This window comes from Chelonia mydas, chromosome 3 (assembly GCF_015237465.2).
Source record: "Chelonia mydas isolate rCheMyd1 chromosome 3, rCheMyd1.pri.v2, whole genome shotgun sequence".
NCBI lineage: Eukaryota > Metazoa > Chordata > Testudines > Cheloniidae > Chelonia > Chelonia mydas.
In genome coordinates, this window is record NC_057851.1 from 185,694,236 (window position 1) to 185,714,424 (window position 20,189).

Sequence of the window (20,189 nt, forward strand, 5' to 3'; positions counted from 1 at the left end):
TTTGTGCGGAACCGGGATTATTCCTTCCCTCCCCCACATTAACCAGGGCACAAGACAACCCAAAAGGAAACGGCTGTAGCCCCAGTGTCTCTAAAGGGCCCCAGGCAGACGGTTTGGGCAGGGACAGGAAAGCCTCCCCCCAGGGCAAAGAGAGAAAAGGAGGCAACACAGTGGCACAGACCTCCCTGCCTGCAGGGGGCTCCTGTCCCCCAGCCGAGAGAGAAACGAAGCTTGGGAGAGGGAGCTGGGGGTGGAAGTCGACGGGGGTCAAGAGAGGGGCCCCATGAGGGGCAACAGGCCCAGGAGAACCAGCCCCCAGCGGAAACTCTCTCCACGAGCTACAGGAACCAGGGGCCGAGGCGACCCACTTCCCGCTCCGCGCGAGGGCTAACCCAGATTCGGCCGGCAGCCGCCATTTTACACACCCCTATGTGTCCAACCTCCCCCGGCTGCAACTACAGAACGTCCCGCGCAGTCTCCCCCGCCCCCCGCACGTATGCAAATTAGCCCCTGGTGGCGGGGGTGCCCGGATGTTGGCTGCTCCGCCCTGTGCTGCCGCTCTTCGCTCGCTCTTCTTCCCTCCCTCTCGGTGAGGTTGCGGGTCAGCGCGAGCCACTGCAGCGAAACCGTCAGCGGCAGCGCGGCGGGACTGAGCGGGCGCGGGCGGCTACTGAGACCGGCACTCGGCGGATCCAGCTGCGGGGAGGCTCCCAACACCCACCCGCCACCATGGTGAGCAGCCCCCGCTTCCCCTCCCCCGCCCGCCGAACCCCCTGCACCGGGCCCGGCAGAAAATTCCAGACCCAGCCTGGTCCTGCGGGTCTGGGGCAGAGATCGGGAGGGAGCGGGGACGGCAACGGCCCTTAGGAGCCGCCCCCGTCCTGCTTCCCGCGGGACCGGGCCCTCCCCTCCGCCATGCTCGGGCCGCCTCCAGATATCCTCCCCACCCCCGTGTCCCCCCCGCAAACCCAGCTACACCCCCCCCCCCCCCGCAACCCCAGCTACCTCCGTGCCTGGGCCGCCTCCCGATACCCCGGTCCCCTCCCCTGGGCCGCCTCCAGCTGACCTCCCGCCCCCCGGGCAGCCTCCAGCTACCCGTGTCCCCGTCCCCGCCACGCCGAGGCCAACTCCAGATACCCCCTGTCTCGTCCGCCTCCGGATTGTCCCGCCCTCCAGGCCCTCGCCGCCTCCGGGTACCCCCGCTGGGTCCCCCCCCCGCCCCAGGCCGCCTCCAGATACCTCCTGTCTCCTCCCACATGACCCCCCCCCAGTCTTTTCCTGCCACCCTGTCAGTAACAGCCCATCCCCCCGTCCTCATACCCCGTAGGCCCCCTCACCTACCCTTCCCCTCGTTATCGTGTATCCCCACGCCACTGCTCCTCTGCCTTTATACCCTCCCCTCCACTGCCCCCAACCTCAGCGTCCCCAGGCCCCCTCCCATCTCTGAAACAGGATTGAATCCTAGACTGCTCTTCATCTGTTTCCCAGATGTAGTCCTGCGTTTCTCTGCCATTGCTCAGTGGTGCTGTTCCGTGGTGGTTATTTTGCAGTCTTGCAGGGTTTTTTTTTTTTTTTTTTTTGCTTTGGTGCAGCAGCGTTTGCTTTTCATGTGCAGACCCGGAAGGCTACAATGTACGTCGCCCATGGCAGACTTTATTGCTCAGAGTTTGTAAATCTTACAGTATCTGTGATCTGTATGTATATTTTTGGATGTTGTAAGAAGGTTTGCAGTATATCACGGTGTGCATGAAGGGGTTGTCTTTTTAAAATCATAGTGATTTAAATTTCCCTTTTACTGCCGTAAAATTAATCCAGACATATGGTATTCTGTGCTGTAGTATTTTACGTCGACACTAGGGGTATCTCCTGCTTACCACTCGTGCCAAGAAATCAACGCCCTTTTTAATAAACATTTATTTTATGCTTAATTATCCGATACCCCTGGCTGCAGGGTGACTTCTGTCAAAGTTTCAGTTTTGGAATTGGGAAATGTATACAATTGGAGCTATTCATTCCCAACTCTTCTTCACTTATGTGCAAAACCAGCTGTTTATCACCATTACATGTTAAGACTAGCAGTGCGTGTGAACCAAAAATGGATTTCCTTTTGTTTTTATTTTTAAAAACGCAATTGCCAACTTTCCTTTTTACTGTACAGCAAAGCTATGCTAGAATATTATGCTGCATGTTTCGACTGATCTTGTAATTGTGCCTTTACCTTCTGTTAGAAATATTTTGTTAGGGAAACATTTTAGAGGCTTGCTTTGTTTTGAATTGTGGTTCTGGAAAGCTACTGCCAAACATTTGAAATACATAGAAAACACTAAGGCTATCAAATCCCTTCCCTGTTCTGAAAAAGTGGTAATAAAATCAGGACTTGAAAACAAAACAAACCTTTACTATTTGAAGCCATGTTACCCCTGCAGTGCTTCCAGTTGTTGTATGTACATCTAATAACTGAACGATATGTAGCTTTCATTACATTATAATTACATTAATGCAGTCATTAGCCAAGGTTATATGAGAAGAATTTCTTGAAGATTTCTCTGATGCTTATTAATGTGCACAAATTACAAGAAAGAGCTCATGAACGGTGAGATGTATTTTTGTGTGTCTGTGAAAGGTCTTTATACTCACCCTAATTTTTCACTGCCTTGTGAGAAACTTTTGCCAGCATAGTCATACTGGGTGAAGGTGTCTTTTTTACAACATTTCTATACCAGCAAAAACCTTAGTGTATACACAGCTATGCTGTTAAAAATACTTTTGTTGGTATAGTTTATTTTGCTGGGGGAACTAATATAATATGCTGTACTGGGCAAAAGCATTTTTATTATTTATTTATTTATTTATTTATTGCCAGGATAAGCTGCGTCTACACTAGCAGTCCCTGAAAACCTTTTCTGATGTAGACCTGACCTTTAAGTCTGAACTTTGGATAAAATCTAAGAATAGATTAATTTGAGAAATTAAGATCAGCATAATTTAAACCGCCTTTCATTTTTAGGAAAAATTGAATATACTTTGTGGTAATCTGGATGCTTTCACTGCAAGAGACCAGTCTCAATGTGTATAAACTAAGATCAAATCTTATTTTTCAGTTCTAACTTTTACTGTTTTGTTTTGTAATAGGATGATGGTTTTCGGAGTTTGAAGTAACATTTCTCTTGTGTTCCTGCAGGACCAAAGTACTGGCAGTTATAGTAAACGAGCTGAGGTGAATGTATTGTAGTGTGCATGATAGGTAGATTTATTCTAAGATTTCATAGATAGTAAGGGCAGAAGGGACTGAGGTGATCATTTAGTCTGATCTCCTGCATAACACAGGCCATTGGATTTCTGTGAATTAATTCACGTTTGAACTAGACTATATTTTTTAGGGGGAAAAAATCCAGTTGTGATTTGAGATGTATTCTGAACATAAACATTAGTGAGAGTGAAAATAGAACCACAATTCTGAGGTACATTGAACTTGTTAGTATAGCAGCTTATTTAAATATTTTTCTAATGGGCACATAAATACTAAGGTGATGGGTGCATTACAGATTACTTGAAGCAGTGTACACACTTTATTTATCAGAGTTTGATCTAGACAATATGGTCTAAGGGAAAAATTACTTTAATCAGAGGGGAAACTTACTGGGGAGTTCTATAAAAGTAAACTATGTTGGTTTTGGGCAAACATGTTGTTGGGACAAATTATTTTTGATAGCTTCTTTCCCACTGGGACATGGTTTTTCTCTAGTTAGTTTTGAACTTTATACCTGGAGAAAAGGAAACATAAGAATTCAGCCAGAAGTCTTTTAACTGGATGTAACATAATATATACGTGCTTTTAGTGGGGGAAAAAAATTCAGGGCATTGCAGCAGATTATTTATTTAACTCTTGCTTTCTGTAAAATCTGGACCTCATGATTGTCTACTCGGAGATTATGCCTACCTTTACTCTGGAGGTGGTGTGTCTACCGTAGACCATCGCTTGAATATGCTGGCTAGCAATAGAAGAGAATCAATCGGGAGGGGGGTCCTAGAGTACATACAGTGAAAAATGGTAAGTTTAAGGTTATTTTGCTTAATAACTTAGACTTGTGTGAAGGCATTTGCACTTTTTATCAAAGGATTCTTATTTTGAAGATTACATTTAAAGGGCATATTTTCTCAGTTTTGTGACTAGAAATTAAATTTTGCAAAGGAAAGAAAATGAGGATTATGCTCTTTACATCATGATGTCCAAAGAAGGTATGAAGACTTGACATTGAAAGAAAAAAGTCAACTTTTTTTTTATATTAGAAATATGGGTCCTATCTAGGCTGGAACATTTTAATGACTGTAGAGCTAACAAAAGGTATCATCACAAAACCGAGGAGAATAAAAGCTGAGCAATTGCGGGAGAGGGATTTTAAGTCAGTGTTTGAAACTGTTAACTTTTAACACTTATTTAACTTCGATGGCTGATAAACATTTTTAAGTCTGTGATTTAAAACCCTCCTTCAGTTAAGGTGTTAGCAGGTACAGTAAACATCCATAGGTTCTGCAGCAAAATCAGGGAAGGACAGACTTGACACTCCAGATATTTCTAAGGCTCAATGGGGAGCTATTCAAATCAGGGAAGCTTTAAAGGAGGATTTTGACAATGAACCACAGTAATGTATGTTTCTGTAATGCACTGAGCCAGGCATTGTTTTCTTGCACTGTGGTATGAACCTTCTCACGATCGCTGTGTGTGCAGTAATGTAACAATGCAAATGCACCTATTTGGCATTGTCGACTTAAGTTACATCAACGTTCATCCACCACTATAATTAAACTGCAGTTGCATGTCCACACAATGCTCCTTGTGATGGTGGAGCATGTCCACAGTAGTTACTCTTGCATTGACAGAGAGCAGTGTGCCTTGGGTAGCTATCCCACTGTGCAACTTGCAACCATCTTCCGCTGGATGTTCTGGGGAAAGGGTTTGCAGTGTCTCACGGGGGCGGGCTGAGCATCCCATGATGCAGTTTTCTCCCTTCCATGAATCCACGGGTTTCCTAGTACATTTCGCGCCACTTGTCAACAGATCCTGTAAACACATGCCTGCCATCTGTCAGAAAGCACGGATCCTGCAGTGCTCTCCAGTATTTTGGTGAGCGTTATGAACGCAACACAGCGGTGACTCTGATGATGACACCATGGTATCTGCCCTGTTGTGTGTGCCATGGACAGAAACAATTCAAGATTGCCATTGGCATTCATGGAGGAGCTGCGCATAGTGGACGGTTCGTTCCGGGCCCAAGAAACAAGCATTGAGTGATAAGATCGCATTATTATGCAGATATGGGATGACGAGCAGTGGCTGCAGAACTTTTGGATGCGTAAATCCACCTTCCTGGAAGCGTGTGCGGAGCTCATCCCTGCTCCCTATCACAAGGACACCAAAATGAGAGCTGCCTTAACGGTGGAGAAGCGACTGGCAATTGCAGTGTGGAAGCTGACAATTGCCAACAAAATTGCAGTGTGGAAGCTGACAATCAGTTGCGAATCAGTTTAGAGTGGGGAAGTCCACCATGGGGGTTGCAGTGATGCAAGTGTGCATGGCCATTAATCACCTCCTGCTGTGAAGGATTGACACTCTGGGCAGTGTGCGTGAAATAGTGGATGGGTTTGAGGCAATGGGTTTCACTAACTGCGGAGGGGCAATAGATAGTCTGGGGCCAAAATGGTGACATGCGTGCTATCTTGCGATGGAGTACATCAACAGAAAGGGCTACTTTTCTATGGTATTGCAAGTGCTGGTATATCATCGGGGTTGTTTCACTGATATCAACACGTGCTGGTCAGGGAAGGTGCATAATACGTGCCTCTTCAGGAACACTGGACTATACAGAAAGTTGCAGGCAGGGACTTCCTTTCCAGACCAGAAGATTTCCATTGGAGATGTTGAAATGCCAGTAGTGATTCTGGGAGATTCAGCCTATGCCTTGCTCCCATGGCTCAGGAGGTCTTACATCAGCAACTTTGACTGCAGCAGCGAGTGCTTCAACAACAGGCTCAGCAGGTACAGAATGACTGTTGAATGTGTCTTTGGCCGCTTAAAAGGTTGCTGGTGCTGCCTCTTTGGCAGGTTAGACCTCAGTAAGGAAAATATTCCCATGGTCATAGCAGCCTACATTGTGAAGCTAAGGAGGAGAAGTTTCTGTAGGGGTGGAGTGTTGAGGTGGATCAGCTGGCTTTTGAGGATCCGATACCAGGGCTATTATAGGGGCTCAATGTGGCTTTGGTTGAATCAGGGAGGCTTTGAAGGAGTATTTTGATGATGAGCCACAGTTATGTATGTTTCTGTAATGCATTGAGCCAGACATTGTATTCTTGCACTGTAATAACCTTGTAACGATTGCTATGCATGCAAGAATGCAACAAAGCAAATGCACCTTTTGGCACTATCTTAGAATTTTAGCAGCAACCACCATATGTAAGAGACAAATAAAGATTCATTTACTTTCTATAAGTACATTTTTATTCAACAGTCATGCAAACATTTCTGTCTTCTGGAAGGAACATGAAAATTGATCACATTTGCCAATGAGGCTCTCACAGCTGGGTGTATGTCCAGCTGTCATTGTGAAACATCCCTTGGGGTGGAGTGCCTGGGGTACTGCGACGACTCTGGAATATGCGAGGAATGTGTGGGGAGAGCCTGGAAGGCAGTTCTGCATGGGCTGCAGGGGGAGGTGAGCACGGATGTGTTCAGCTCCCTGAGCCCCTTTATCATCTGCTCCTGCCTGTATTTCCTATCCTGACTATCCATCCGCAGTTTTCCTTTGATAGCCTCTCTCCATGCTCTCTACTTGCAATACGAAGCACCAGAGGATTGCAGCACTTCCTGGAACATGTCTTCCTTACTCCTCTTGTTTTGTCTCCTTATGAGCCTGACTCACTTAGCTGGTGTGCAGGAGGATATCCTCAAGGGCATGTCGGCAGATGGTAAAGAAACAATAGACAGAGGCATTATTGTGAGTGCAGTCACACTCTTGATCCAAACAAGTTAGCAATACAACTTTCCCTTGGCAGGCATACATCACGGTGGGAGCCCCAGCCCTGGTGAGTTTGGCCTGGAGGGTAAGGGGTTTCAGTGGGGTATCAGTACTAGCACATAGGGCTACTGTTCTGAATACTGGCACTGTGTTCCACAGGCAGGGGTGATAGCTGATATCTTGCTCCTGAGGGTAACCGAGGATGCAAGGGTGCAGCTTCTGAATGTGTGTGGCAGTAGACTGGGTCTGTGTGATGCTCACATATGTGCAGCTATGGTGCCTGCCGAAGTAGTTGCCGACAAAGTTTCCTACAGCGGTGGAAAAAACAAAGCAATCCTCCCAAGAAACCTTCGGCAGAGGATTGCAGATTACTTCCAGGAAAGTGTCTTAGAGATCTGTGTGAAGGATTCCCAGAACGTGCAGGGCCCCCTCTGCCTAGCTGCACAGGGGAATGAGAAGCAGATACAAACTTTACCTATGCTGGTTATTTCAATCCCTCCTCTACCCTGATTGAAAAACAGAGCATTACCACATGTGTCCCTGCAATATTGAAGCACAATGAGAACTTACCAGAGCTTCCCTCTCCTGCATCAGGCGTGCCCAAGCCGGAGTGATGGGACTAGCTATATCCCTCCAGAGTCAAAAAGTGTTCCAGGCTTGCCACACCACTGGATATCCCTGTTATCTGTCCCCCATCCTCCTCCTCCAATTCCACATCCTCATCCACCACGTCGTTCTTGGGGTTCACTCCGCTGGCCACTGTCTCCGGACCCCCCTGAACTATCCACAGGACTTGTGGAGATGGGGTCACTGCCAAGGATGGTGTGAAGCTTCATATAGAAGTAGCATGTCTTTGGCGCCACACAAGAATGGCTGTTGGCTTCCCTTGTCTTTTGGTACGCCTGTCTCAGCTCCTTGATTTTTTTGCACAGCACTGCTGCATGTCCCTATCATACCCCTTCTCCTCCATGCCACAAGCGGTCGGCCTGTAGGTATCAAAGTTCCGGCAGTTGGAGCGGAGCTGTGACTGCACAGTCTCCTCTCCTTCACAGACCCAACAGATCTACCACCTCCGGTGTACTCCAGGCAGGAGTGCATTTGCTGCGGGGAGCCAGCATAGTCAGTTGGGCAGATGATATGTGAGCTCTGCACGCTGAGCAAACAGGGAAAGCAATTTCAAAAATTCCTACGGCTTTAAAATGGGAGGAGTGCATACCTGTGTACAAGGCTCCAAGGCAGCAGAGTTCAAACCAATGACCAGAGCAGTCATGATAAGCATTTTGGGACACCACCTGGGGGCCACTTAAGGAACATAAACAATGCAATGTGCGTTGCTCTAACTGTGGTGCCCTAAGTGCTATGCATCTCTTTGAGGTGATTTTATTACGTTGGTGTAGCAGGAGAGTTAAACTGATGGGAGGAGCATTGCAGTGCATACACTTCCATAGTTAGGCCCACGAGGGAAGCTGCCTTACGTTGACTTAACTTTGTAATGTAGACAAGCTGTTAGAGTAAAAAAAAAAAAAAAAGGGGGGGGGCACAGAAAAATAGCTACTTGTAATTCCTTCTCCTCACTCCTGCTTTTCTAATCTTGATATATCATAAAGAATCTTACAAAAAGGGTGTGGGGGGGAGACATATCCAGTTGTTCAAAAATCCTTTGCAGGTCACCTTCAATTTATGTAGTGCAAATTTTAAAAGGAACTAACTTGTAAAGATGAAAGTTTTGTAGCTTCCATCTAACTTCAGACTTAATTGGATGTTTGAGCAACACTTGTCTGGAAGGATTGTAGAAATGAGAGGATTTTTTTGGTTGTTTGCTTTTTATTCAAGGGCTGATTTATATTATGGTGACTAGCGTCCACGAAGCACAGGATTTTGTAACTCTGGCGTGATTCACTATTAGTAAGTAATTTTTTTCCTGTGGTTTCCTCCTCTGATTTGTTGAGTGTTGCTAAAGAAAATAGTAAGAGAATAGTGAGTTAATGCAGATATTAAGTATAAATGATAGGCAAGCTTTTGATCCATTAATCAAAGTGCTTACAGGTTTCCTTTCCAGTGAAATAAAGCAAAACTTTTACCCATAGTTCAAATTTTTTTTTTTTAAAGCACTGTCCACAATTCTAATTTCAGGTTGGGGAGTCTTGCATTCTTGATTCTCCTGACCCCTTTCTCTCCCTGACCCTACTTCTTGTGATCCCATTTTGTGAATTTCTTGTGTAGGAGAGTTAGCATAATTGATCTCTATGATCACACTGTTCTTTGTTGTTTAGCAACCAGTTCACTTAGTGGTATGCTTCCCCATTTTTCCACCCTTTCTCTTGTTGGTTTATACGCATTCCCTCCCCCCCCCGACGCCTATTTATTTCTGTGCGTTAGCTCTCCCCACAGAAAGACCCCAGAAGCAGAGGTGGTTGATTGTGCTTTGCTTCCTACACACTAATCCTTCCTCAAAAGCATCAGCAGGCGCAGGGAAAGCATTACTGTGCATGAAGCACAGCCATAATCAAAGTCCTTTGCTTTTGGAGGAGTTCTGGGGGTGGAAGAAAAGACTGAAATTAAGGTTGAGGGATACACTAAGGCAGAGATCTATATGTTAATTAAAAGAAGAGAGGGAAATAGAAGTGTTGCTGCTCATTGGATATATAGTTGAAAAAGTTCAAGCAAAATTTCTTCATGAAACAAATGTACTGTATTAAATGCGGATTCTTTTCCATCCTTACACCTGTATCATCAAGAAGTATTTTAGTAAATATCACAAAAAGATTTGTACGGAGTATAGTTGTAGCTGTGTTGGTCCCAGGAGATATTACTTCACCTACCTTGTCTCACAAAAATGTTTGACATTTATACCTCTGGAATTTGAGAGATCTGATGCACTAGACTTAACAGCTCTATTTCTTTTCCAACTACCTTACAAGCTAATCTCACAACACTCCTCTCAGTTTTGTAAAAATTGTCCTCGTTTTATAAATGAGGAAACTGAGGCAGAGAAGCTAAGTTACTTTTCCAAGTACTTAGAAATAACTGTTGAGATGCATTCCCAGCTCTGGGGGAAAAATAGCAATGCTAAACCAAATGGCCCAGTAAGAATTTGAGGTCTCAGAATTTACAAATCATGAGGGCTAAAAATGCAACTTTTGTACTATTGGAAACCTGTTGTTCTCTGCTTCCTGGTAGCACCAGGCATGTGACAGGCTGTCAAACTTTAAAATAATATATTTCATACTTCATTTTTTTTCATTTTACACCCAATAGGGCTACCACATAAAGTGGCCACTTTCTTGAAAGACAAGATATAGAAACTAGTGTTTTACATTGTGTGAAAGCAATTTTGTATCCAAGTTGCCAGTAACCTAAAGAAATGATAACTCTGGCAGTGTAAGAGGTCTGTTTAAAAAAACAACAACAAAAAACAAAAACACAAGTGGGGAAGAAGCAGAACTAGATGAAAGCCAAAATATGTAAATTTAAGGTCTGATGTCTTGTGACCGCCCATAGCTAGGTATACTTCAGTTGGACCAGTGACCTTTACTGTTGTGGACCTGGAACGATGATTAGAGAATTTAAATTTTCTGTCATAGCAGGATTAGATTTCATGATGTCATGTCTTCCAGTCTTGCACTTGGATCACTGGGTCACACCATATATCGTAGAGAATTTATGGATTATTTTGGTCACCAGAAGAAATAGATATGCATGATAGCAATAGAAATACTGAATATCAAGGCAAGTTTAACTGATAAAAATGTATTTGAGCTAAAGTGCAATTATTGTATCTTCGTTCTTACCAAAGTCTGTTAACATACATAATTTCCTAATGGGACTAAATTTACTTTATTCTGTGTGATGAAGTGGAAACAAGCATTTTTCTAGATTACAGCCAAAAGTGTCTTCATGAACAAATCAATATTACATTCTAGGCGTGGGCTGTCTGGGAGTTCTTGATGAAGATATAGGGCTAAAATACGTTTAATAGGAATGAAAAAAGGCACGAAAAAAAAAAAAGAGGAAAATACCTGTGCACGTCAATATTAGTGAATTAAAAATACTTTTAAAAGTGTTAGCTGCCTAGTGTCTAAGTTGAAAAAAAAATCAAAACAAGCAAACGTTATGCATAAGAGAAGAGAATATTTGCAGATTTGAGATATTGCAGTTTTCCTCTCATTCATGCTAACTTTAAGACCATAGAAATTCTCCTATCCAGTTGTCCAGCTTTTTGTCCAGCTTAGCTCCACAGCAGTTTCTCATATCAACTTGCTTCACAAGTTCCTTTTCCTTCAGACAAGAAACATTTAAAATGGTCACCATGTTCTTAACTGATCTGGAAATGCTGATATGCGTACAATAAGTATTCTTTCGCTTCTTCTGAACCTCATTTTTCAACCATGTATTTTCTAAAACTTTCACCTATGATTCATTTTTTCTGTTCTTAGTGTTTTGTGTGCATGCACAGTTTAATAAAAATGCTTAATCTGTTTTTGAGTAAGAATGGAAAAAATATTCCTCCCAGTAGTTTTTTTAACAACTGGACAGTCAAAATGGTTGGGGGTAGAAAGCTAATTTTTGGTGTTCATGCATTTTGCATCAAAGATAATTTTTTGATTTTCATTCAAAAGTTATAACCCATTAAATTTCATATTGTGGATGCGCAATAGAAATTACACTGGACTTTTAATTGCACTTTTAGACTATGCAGCTAAGGAAAGCAGTGCTGTGTGTTAACATGGCTAACTTAACTGTGGGTTATTGACAGTTGTTTGACTGTGTGGTTAGTTAAGGCTCTACATTGTGAATAGAGAGGAATCCTCACAATTATAAATAATACTTCAATAACTGATCACCTTAAATAATACTTCTATAGCTGTGTTAAAGAAATCTTGGAAATCCTTTGAATAGGCCAGTATTGCTCCTTAACAGCCAGCAAGAATCTTAGCTCCCAAGCTGCAAACGAGTTGTGCTAATTAGTAAATCAAATTTGTGAAGTAGTTTGTGTGGATGGTCGTTTTTAAGCCAAAATATATGAAATGTAGCTAAACAGCCAGAGACTAAAAACCCAAGTCAAGTAAGCAACGTGACCATTTCGAAGACTTTCGGCACAGTCAAAAGGAAATTTTGACTCACGTAAGCATTATTGCATTGTGTCAGATAAGTAAATCAGGAGTTGAAAAACTCCAATTCATACAAGCCACTGCCATAGAATGATAAAGTTAGCTAAAAATACAGTGGTGAAAGGCCCACCAGCAAGGTCCATGGGCAAATGTCCTGCTGAAAAGCCCAGCTACTGGAAAGGGGATTTTACTGGGATTTCTTGCAGAATATAGTCTTGGGACCCAGTGACCCGGATGCGGAGGTTCATCTTTTACATCTGCCTTTGGTTAGGTATGAGTATATCTCATTTAAATTTAAAACTCCACTTCTTCCCCCTCACCCATGTTGGCTAGGAGGGAGGAGACCCTTGTCTCTTCTCCCTGCTTCCAGAATGTCCTAGCTGCTATGAGTGGGGCAGGCCTCTGCTACTGTATCCAGTTTCCATTCTCCCCACTTCCCAATGAATAACGCCACTGAGCACCACTGATGTTTCTCCTGGCATTTCCAGACAGCAGTGGCAGGAAAAGACTGACACAACTCTTGACAGTTTCACTGGTGACTGGATAGCAGCATTGAAACTGAGTCTAGTCGTTTTTTTTTTTTCTGGTCAGCAAAACTATGAACAGCAGCAGCAATGTTGAAGTTGTCTTTTTAAGTCTTGCTGCATTCATTTTGATGGAATATATGGGCCCAAGGAGTCAAATATATTAATGTGACCCCGTCATTGTCTAGCATTAAACAATGTTAAACAAGGTTTTGGGTTTGGTATACAGAGTGCCCCTGAGGGAATTGTGTGCCAAAAAAAATTCTGCGCACAATATTTCAAAATTTCTGAAAATTTTATTTATCAGTAAATAAAAGGTGGAGGCTCTAGCATGGCAGTGGGGAGCACAGGCTACTGGCTGCACAGAGGTGGGAGATCACTATGCAGACCCTCCCCACCCCCCCAACATAGACTTGACTGTGAGGCTGAACCTGATCCTGACAGTGCAAGGGCCAGGCCTGCCTCAGAAATACTCTGTGGCCCTGCCCCTCCATACCAGGTGTGAGCAGGTAGGCTCAGCCTGGCAGGATCTTAGTGTGGAGTGAGAGGATTCTGTATGGGGGAATCTGGGTGCAGGGGGGATCTGGATGCACTGGAGCTTGTTGAGGGGTTCCGGGTGCAGGGGCAATGGGACTCTGAAGGGGGGGTCTTCACCTAGGTGAAGGTGGTTGAGGCTGGAGGGGAGGTCTGGGTGTGGAGGGATGGGGCTCGGCGGGGAGGTCTGCGTGTGGGGGACTTGATGAGAGGTTCTGGATACTGGGGGAGTGGGGGTGGGTGGAATGGGGGTCCAGGTGTTGGGGGGCTTATTGGGGTGGCCCACGTGCAAGGGGCATTGAGTGTGGGGTGCTAAGTGGGGGGTGATCTGGGTGTAGGGGTGGGGGTTTGGATGCAGGGGGTGGGGCTCAGCATGGTGGAGGTTCGGGGGTGGGGTTCGGGGATGGGGTGGTGAGGGTCAGCAAGGGATTTTGGGTATGGGGGGGTCTAGATGCATGGTGGTTGGGTGCATAGACGCTGACTCCACGGGTGCTCCAGTGCATCAATGGAATAAAAATTAGTGGGTGCTGAGCACCCACTGGCAGCCAGCTCCCCTCTACCCCTGCAGTGCCTCACACCCGCTTGCTGCCTCGCTGATCAGCGCCTCCCTCCCTGCCAGCGTGTACCACCCGCCACGATGAGCTGTTTTGTGGTGTTCAGGAGGCTCTGGGAGGGAAGGGGAGGAGTGGGGAGGGGGCGGGGCAGAGGTGGGAGCTTGGGGAAAGGGTCGGGTGGGGGTGGGGCCTGAGGTGGAGCAGAGGGTTGAGCACCCCCCTGGGCCCGGAGGAAGCCAGTGCCTTTGGGTGGATGGGGGAGCAACTACCCATACAGTGACCCCTTCCCTTGTGGCTGAGGAGTGATGGGCTCAGGAAGTGGGGGTGGGGGGAGTGGAGAGCTTCCTGCAGCCAGGGAAGGATTTTGGGGGTGGGTCTTGTGTGGGAAAAGGAAGTCCTGTCCTTCCCTGCCCAGCCGGGACTAGCAGCTGAGCTCAGTGCAATATAGGAGCCATCAGACAGGGTGTCCCCAGCCCCCTTCCCTCCTCCTGCAGTGATTTACCTCTCCACCAGCTGCTCCGGGCACACGAAAGGACATGGTCATGCTGCTGTGGAGGGGTGCATGACCACTCTTATGGCTTCCCTTTGCTTCCCTGTCAGAAAGTCATATTTCTGCAGGGAAGCAAAGAAATCTGTGGGGGACATGAATTCCCCCAGGAGTAAAGAGACCTCAGCCACCTTGGTACTGTGGCATACACACCATTAAAATTGTTTTCATCCTTCTGTTTAAGATATAGAAAAGATGAGGAAAAACATTAAAGCATTTGTAATATAAAGTATTAAGTAAGGCTTTCATTTTAACAACATCCCTTGTTCCTCTTCCGTTAGTTGGAAAGAGGTTTTGTAAGGAGCCCCCTTCCCTCGTTTGACAGTCTCCTAGATGATTATAATTGTCCATTTTGGGGAAAAGAATTTAGTTGAGCTGGCCTCTAGCTGCTGCTGCTGTTACAATTAAAAGTCCAGTCCTGTTTCATATTGGGTGGGTTTGGGATTTAGCCAAAGCAAGTGGAGATGGTAATGTCGTCTTGGCCTGGTCTGATCCGGACATTTTTAGGATGAGGATGGCAAAGACCAAATGATGTCATGGTAGATCCCACAGTCCCATGTGACAGTGAGGTTGCCGTTCATGACATTGAAGTTTTCTGTAGTCGTTGTTGACGGACATCTGCTGACTGAGAAGAAGAAGTTGTGTTAGTTTGATCTCTGTTAATTTTACCCCCAAAGTCTTTCTTTGAGGACCCCAAAAGAGGATGGTGGGCAGAGTAGCCCATCTCCTCATTATTTTCTTCTAGGCCTAATTAAACCTAATTTCTGACACACCAATATTGGTTTATTGATTTCTGGTCCCACATTTATCTTGTTTACCAGACATGATCTTAACAGAGTGTCATTGAATTATATTAGTGGCCTTTTTGTTTGGATAAACCTAGCCTTTTTGTTTCCTCTTTCCCATTAACATTTATTGTTAAAAGTTATTGTAATCAGGGTGGATTTGATTTAAATTAAATTGATTTTAAATCATGATTTAAATCACGAGTCAGGAAGACTCGAATTAATCATGGATTTCTACATAAAAGTGCATTCTTGTTGGTTGTTATAACCTTAATACATACTCATCACAACTCAGAGATAGATGTAGATTTCCTTTTAAGTGATTTATTTTGAAAACTTTTCAGATTAGTTTTACAGCTATATCAGAAAATGAATGATTGTTTGGTTATTTCATTTACCAAAGATAATTGAAACATATTTATGAAGTCTTTGGGAGGTGAACTCTAATATTTGGAGGATTTTCATTCCATGCTGTATTAGTAGGAGAACATCACCAGACAGATATTAAAATTGTTTTATTTAACTAAAACAACAACGTTATCTATTCTCGATTTTTTTCTTCAACAGCAAACATATAATATTTTAACAAAACAAGCATATGAATTTTTGAATTTAAACATTTAAGTTTTTTAAAATCAGGTTTGTTTTTGTTAAAATTGTTTTTAACTAACATTTTAAATGAAATATTAAAAAAAAAAAATCGACTGTGTCAGCCAGGTCAACATGAGAAACTTAAAATATTGGCTTCTGCAGCTAACTCAGTCATCACCACCTTCATTTTCCTGTTTGTTCATAATCTGGAAAAGAAAAACAAGCTTTTCTGCTTTTTCATGTCCCAAACGATTTCTCAATTTGGAATGAATTAGTCCAAAGGAAGAAAATATTCTTTCTACGCTATCAGAAGAAACTACTGCTGTTAAAAGTGAGATTATCACTTCAACAGTCTCTGAATCCAAGTACTTACATGACTTCCATCAGTTCACTGGTGTGACTTTCTTTAAAACGTCATCAGCAAACATATATTTCTTGTATCGTTCTTATTCCCAAACTGGGTCTCTTTTACAGTCTGCTGCCATTATAAGTTTTCCCTTCTAGTTAGAGAATGGTATGATAGATCTCAAATCAATGAAGGCTACACTCAGAAAGACCTGAAGACTTCTGGAATATGCTGCTCAAACAGTTTCACTTTTGTTTCTACTGCCTGTCCCTCCCTTCTCACATTTATCTCCAGACTTCTTCTCCTTGCCCAGATCTATTCCACCCCAACAATCTTCTGTTCAGTGAACTGTCTTTTAAACTTCTCACTTTTAGAGAGAGATAAGGGATTGACTCTGTGTACAGAAATTTGCAGAGGGACAAATTGGGTTGAGGTCTATTGTTTCTCACCTCTATATATTTATGTATTTAAAATCATTTTTGCTGTTAACAAGCATGTTATCTCTGGAGACACAAATCTACAGTTTGAGAACTGCAAAACTAAGCATCTCTGATGGTATCTTCTAGACTCAGCACTGAGTCCCATTGGGTAGATAGAAAGATTAAACCTCAGTAATCTATACAGAAGCCCCTAGAACCCCATAAGATTGGGTCCGTAATCCACGAACTATGGGAACTCATTTACAAAACTTTTCTTAAACATTACATGAATATATTGTCTCATACTATAGAATTTATAATCCCTATTCTATGATGAGATATCTTTGAGCTATAATGTATCTTAATTAAAGCTATTTTTAGATAAGTTTTTTCCCTCAAAAAGCATTTTATCAAAAAAATCAGAGTTTAAATAAAAAAAAAACCACCAGCTATCTCTGGTGACTTACTTGACTAGTGACTTATTTGAGTGCTACCAAGTGGGTGCAAAAGAGTTAAAAAGTGCTGTTGGGGAAGAGCAGGAGGCACAAGGGGTGTCTGTGTCTGTGATGTAACTGTCTAGGTGGTATGAATGGGTCATTAAAGGACTTGATGAAGCCAACCCGTATCAATGAAGGATTCATAAAAACAATGGGAATTCCAATGGCTGGGATATTCATGCTTTGTAACCAACAGCCCAGAGGAAGATGATTTTCCCCCACCTCTTTGCAGGGAAGCAGAGCCAAGACCCTGCACTGGGAACAAAGGGAAAAGGTGTCAGGTAGCTATGTTAAGAGCTGGCCTTTGGATAGATACAGCTGCTCACATCTGGGACTGAGATACAAAGGGCATGTCTACATTACAAAATTTAAGTTGACTTAAGTTATGTCACCATGCAGCCACTGCAGTAATTAAATCTGTTTTGTATGTCCACGTTAGCTCCTTCTGTCAGTGTCCACATCCTCACCAGAGGTGCTTGCACCAACTGTCATCGTGGGGCATGGACAGCCAGAGCCCCGCCACTCCAGCTCTGTGGTGGCGGGGCTTGGGCTGTCAGCTGTCAGCCAGAACAGTCAACACAGTGTCTACATTGACACTGCATTGATTTAACTATACCGACCTAAGCATTACACTTCTCTCAGAGGTGGAGTTATTAAGCCTGTGTAATGGGTGTCTTACATTGGTGAGAGCAACGTTATGGGGTAGATGGTTACCGAGTTAGGTCGACCTAATTCTGTAGTGTAGACCAGGCCAAAGGGACAGATACAGAGAGGAAACCAAGATGGTTACTACAGCAGTATAGCTCAAGGGAGCCCTGGTTTGGTCTGTGTTGGACTATTCTTAACCCTTGCTTCTCTGTGCTAACCTAAGGACTTCCCAATACTGTATTCCGTTTGATACAGGCCAGATATGTACTTCAAAATTCGATTGACCTTATTGTTCGGGGCTTTGAAAAATTGTTTACCTTGTCTGATGTAGTTAGGTAGACATAGTAACTGCCTCTTGGAGGTACGGATTAACTACACTGACAGCAAAACTTGTGCTGCTATAGTGTAATATAGACATACTCTAATAAACCCTACTCTGTTTTGAAAATGCTGTTTGCTGTCACTGCAAATACTTGCTGAAGTAGCAGTGATCCCTGAAGGGGGCAAAAAGTCTCTGAACAGGCATTTATTTCAGTTAGACTCACTGGGCAGAGATCACAGTGAAACAGGATTGCTGGAGCCCAGAGGCTCAGTCTTGGAGACGTTGAGGCCACGTGGCCCATCCTTGTCAAAAAGTGGGACCCCTTGGGGGGTCTTTCACACTGAAGGGATTCTTCCAAGCAACTGTTTTAGAGCTGGTGGGTAGCTTTTTAATAGGCCTGTTATACAGAGCCACTGAATCGGTGTTATATATAAAATGATACGCTTGAGCAGTTTAGTTTAATATTTAGGAGCTATCTCAGTTGCTTATCGCTTTGATGTCTCAGTGTTTGTGAGGCAGGCTTCACTGATAAAACTAAAGGGCCACCCATGTGGTTCCTCTGGGATTTCAGAGGTGAACACAAGCTTTTGTGGATCTGTTACTGAATCTAATGTCTTCCACGGTCAGTTCAGTATCTAGTGGCAACTAGAAAAACTATTAGTTTGAGTCTCTGTGAATAAATTTGAGGATATTTCGTCAAAAGGAAAATACACAGAGATGAGTTACTAGTGTTTTCCATAGAAAGACTTAAGTACAACCTGAAAAACTTTTGAAATATGTAATTTTGAATACTGCTTTTCTTTTTGACTCAGGAAAGGAAAAGGCATTCTATGACAACCTCTTATTTGAAGTGGATCTGTTCAAATGTCTTACCAGGACTTGTTTTTATAAATTTCCAGTTGGATCTCAAACAAATGGCTGAAGGAATGTAAAAAGTTATTTACCAATTTATTTTGAAACATAGATGTTCCAGATAATAGTTAAAGAAGTTTGGCCCTCTCAAATACTGAAGTGTGTCAGAACATTTAATTCTTGCTGCCATTTGAAGTAGACTTAGAATGTGGACAGAGTATTGAAAATTAAATAGGATTAAGTATATGATTTCAGATGGAAGGAAAATAATTTGGGTTAATGGGCAACTTTAATTCTGTAGTAGTCTGGTACATCAAAGTTCTACTGAAACCAGGCACTCGTTAGGGTTTCAATAGAGATTCTAGATAAGACATTTATATTTGATTTTCAATATTAAATATTTAGAACATTGCACCCATAAACAAAAAATAAGTTATAGTAAACCTAGGTTTTAAATTCTTTGGGGCAAGGGACCATCTTCCTGTTTGGGGTCCTGATCCTTTTTTGCGAAAACAAACAAACAAAAGCTGAATTTGTTTTAATGGTACAGATTAACTGAGAAAAAATACTGTTTCAAGTCTCAAGGATGGATATCCTTCAGTAGGACACTGTCATATGAAAGCAATCTATTTTTGTGTTATTTTTCTTTATGTAGTTCTTTGAATTTTAAGATTCTGGTAATTAAAGTAACTAGAGCATTTTAGAACTTTGCAACAAACTCTTTTTCAGTTCATTTAAAAGTAAATTTAAAACATCAGCTTGCTTATGTACAGTTACTGTTAAAAATTCAGTCCAAGAGTTTCTTCAAAACTGAGGATCTTGTTGCCTTGAAAAGGCTCTTGTAGCATTTTGTTGGTTCCATAGAAAGTTGCAAAGCTCTTGTTTGAAATTTTAGATTTCTATAATCTTGATCCACCTATGCTATCTCACTTAATGTCAGGGACTGTTTTCATACCCTGTGACTCATCTTTATCCTTTGCAGACTTAATTCTTCTTGCATCTTCAACCCACATTAACTAATCCACAACTTGTTAGAGTGACTCAGTTAAAATGGCTGACAGCTTTAGTTCTAATGGATTTATTTTCTCTTTGCAGAAAGGAACTAAGGCCTGCTCAACACCTAAAACTTACATAGCTAGATCAACCTAACTCAGAGCTGTGAAAAATTTCACTCCTTGTGGTCTTCTGTCAACCTAGCTACTGCTTCTCGAGCGGGTGGACATACTACACCCTTCTGTCACTGTAGTAAGTGACAGGTTTCAGAGTAGCAGCCATGTTAGTCTGTATTCGCAAAAACTTTTAAAAAAACCTTACGCTACCCTGATGTAGCTGCAGCTGTGCCTCTAATGCTTGTAATCTAGACATACTCTGAGTATCAAGATCTATGTTAGCTGTTATGGAGAGCTTTAGTTAAATAAATGTTAGAATACATACTCAAGTTCTCCT

General features: G+C 43.1%; 1 protein-coding gene across 3 annotated transcripts in view; it reads left to right on the forward strand.

The window, feature by feature from the left end:
* The first annotated feature begins 221 nt into the window (after window positions 1–221).
* Window positions 222–20,189, forward strand: part of PPP3R1 (protein phosphatase 3 regulatory subunit B, alpha) — an 86,591-nt gene continuing 66,623 nt past the window's right edge. The window contains exons 1-2 of one of the 3 annotated variants that reach the window (XM_043543944.1): window positions 576–594; window positions 641–732. In XM_043543944.1, coding sequence (XP_043399879.1) covers window positions 730–732 — 3 coding nt within the window. In that variant the 5' untranslated portion in view covers window positions 576–594; window positions 641–729. Of the gene's footprint in view, window positions 733–20,189 lie in introns of all 3 variants that reach the window. The other 2 variants (XM_037896025.2, XM_037896024.2) reach the window with 2 other exon arrangements.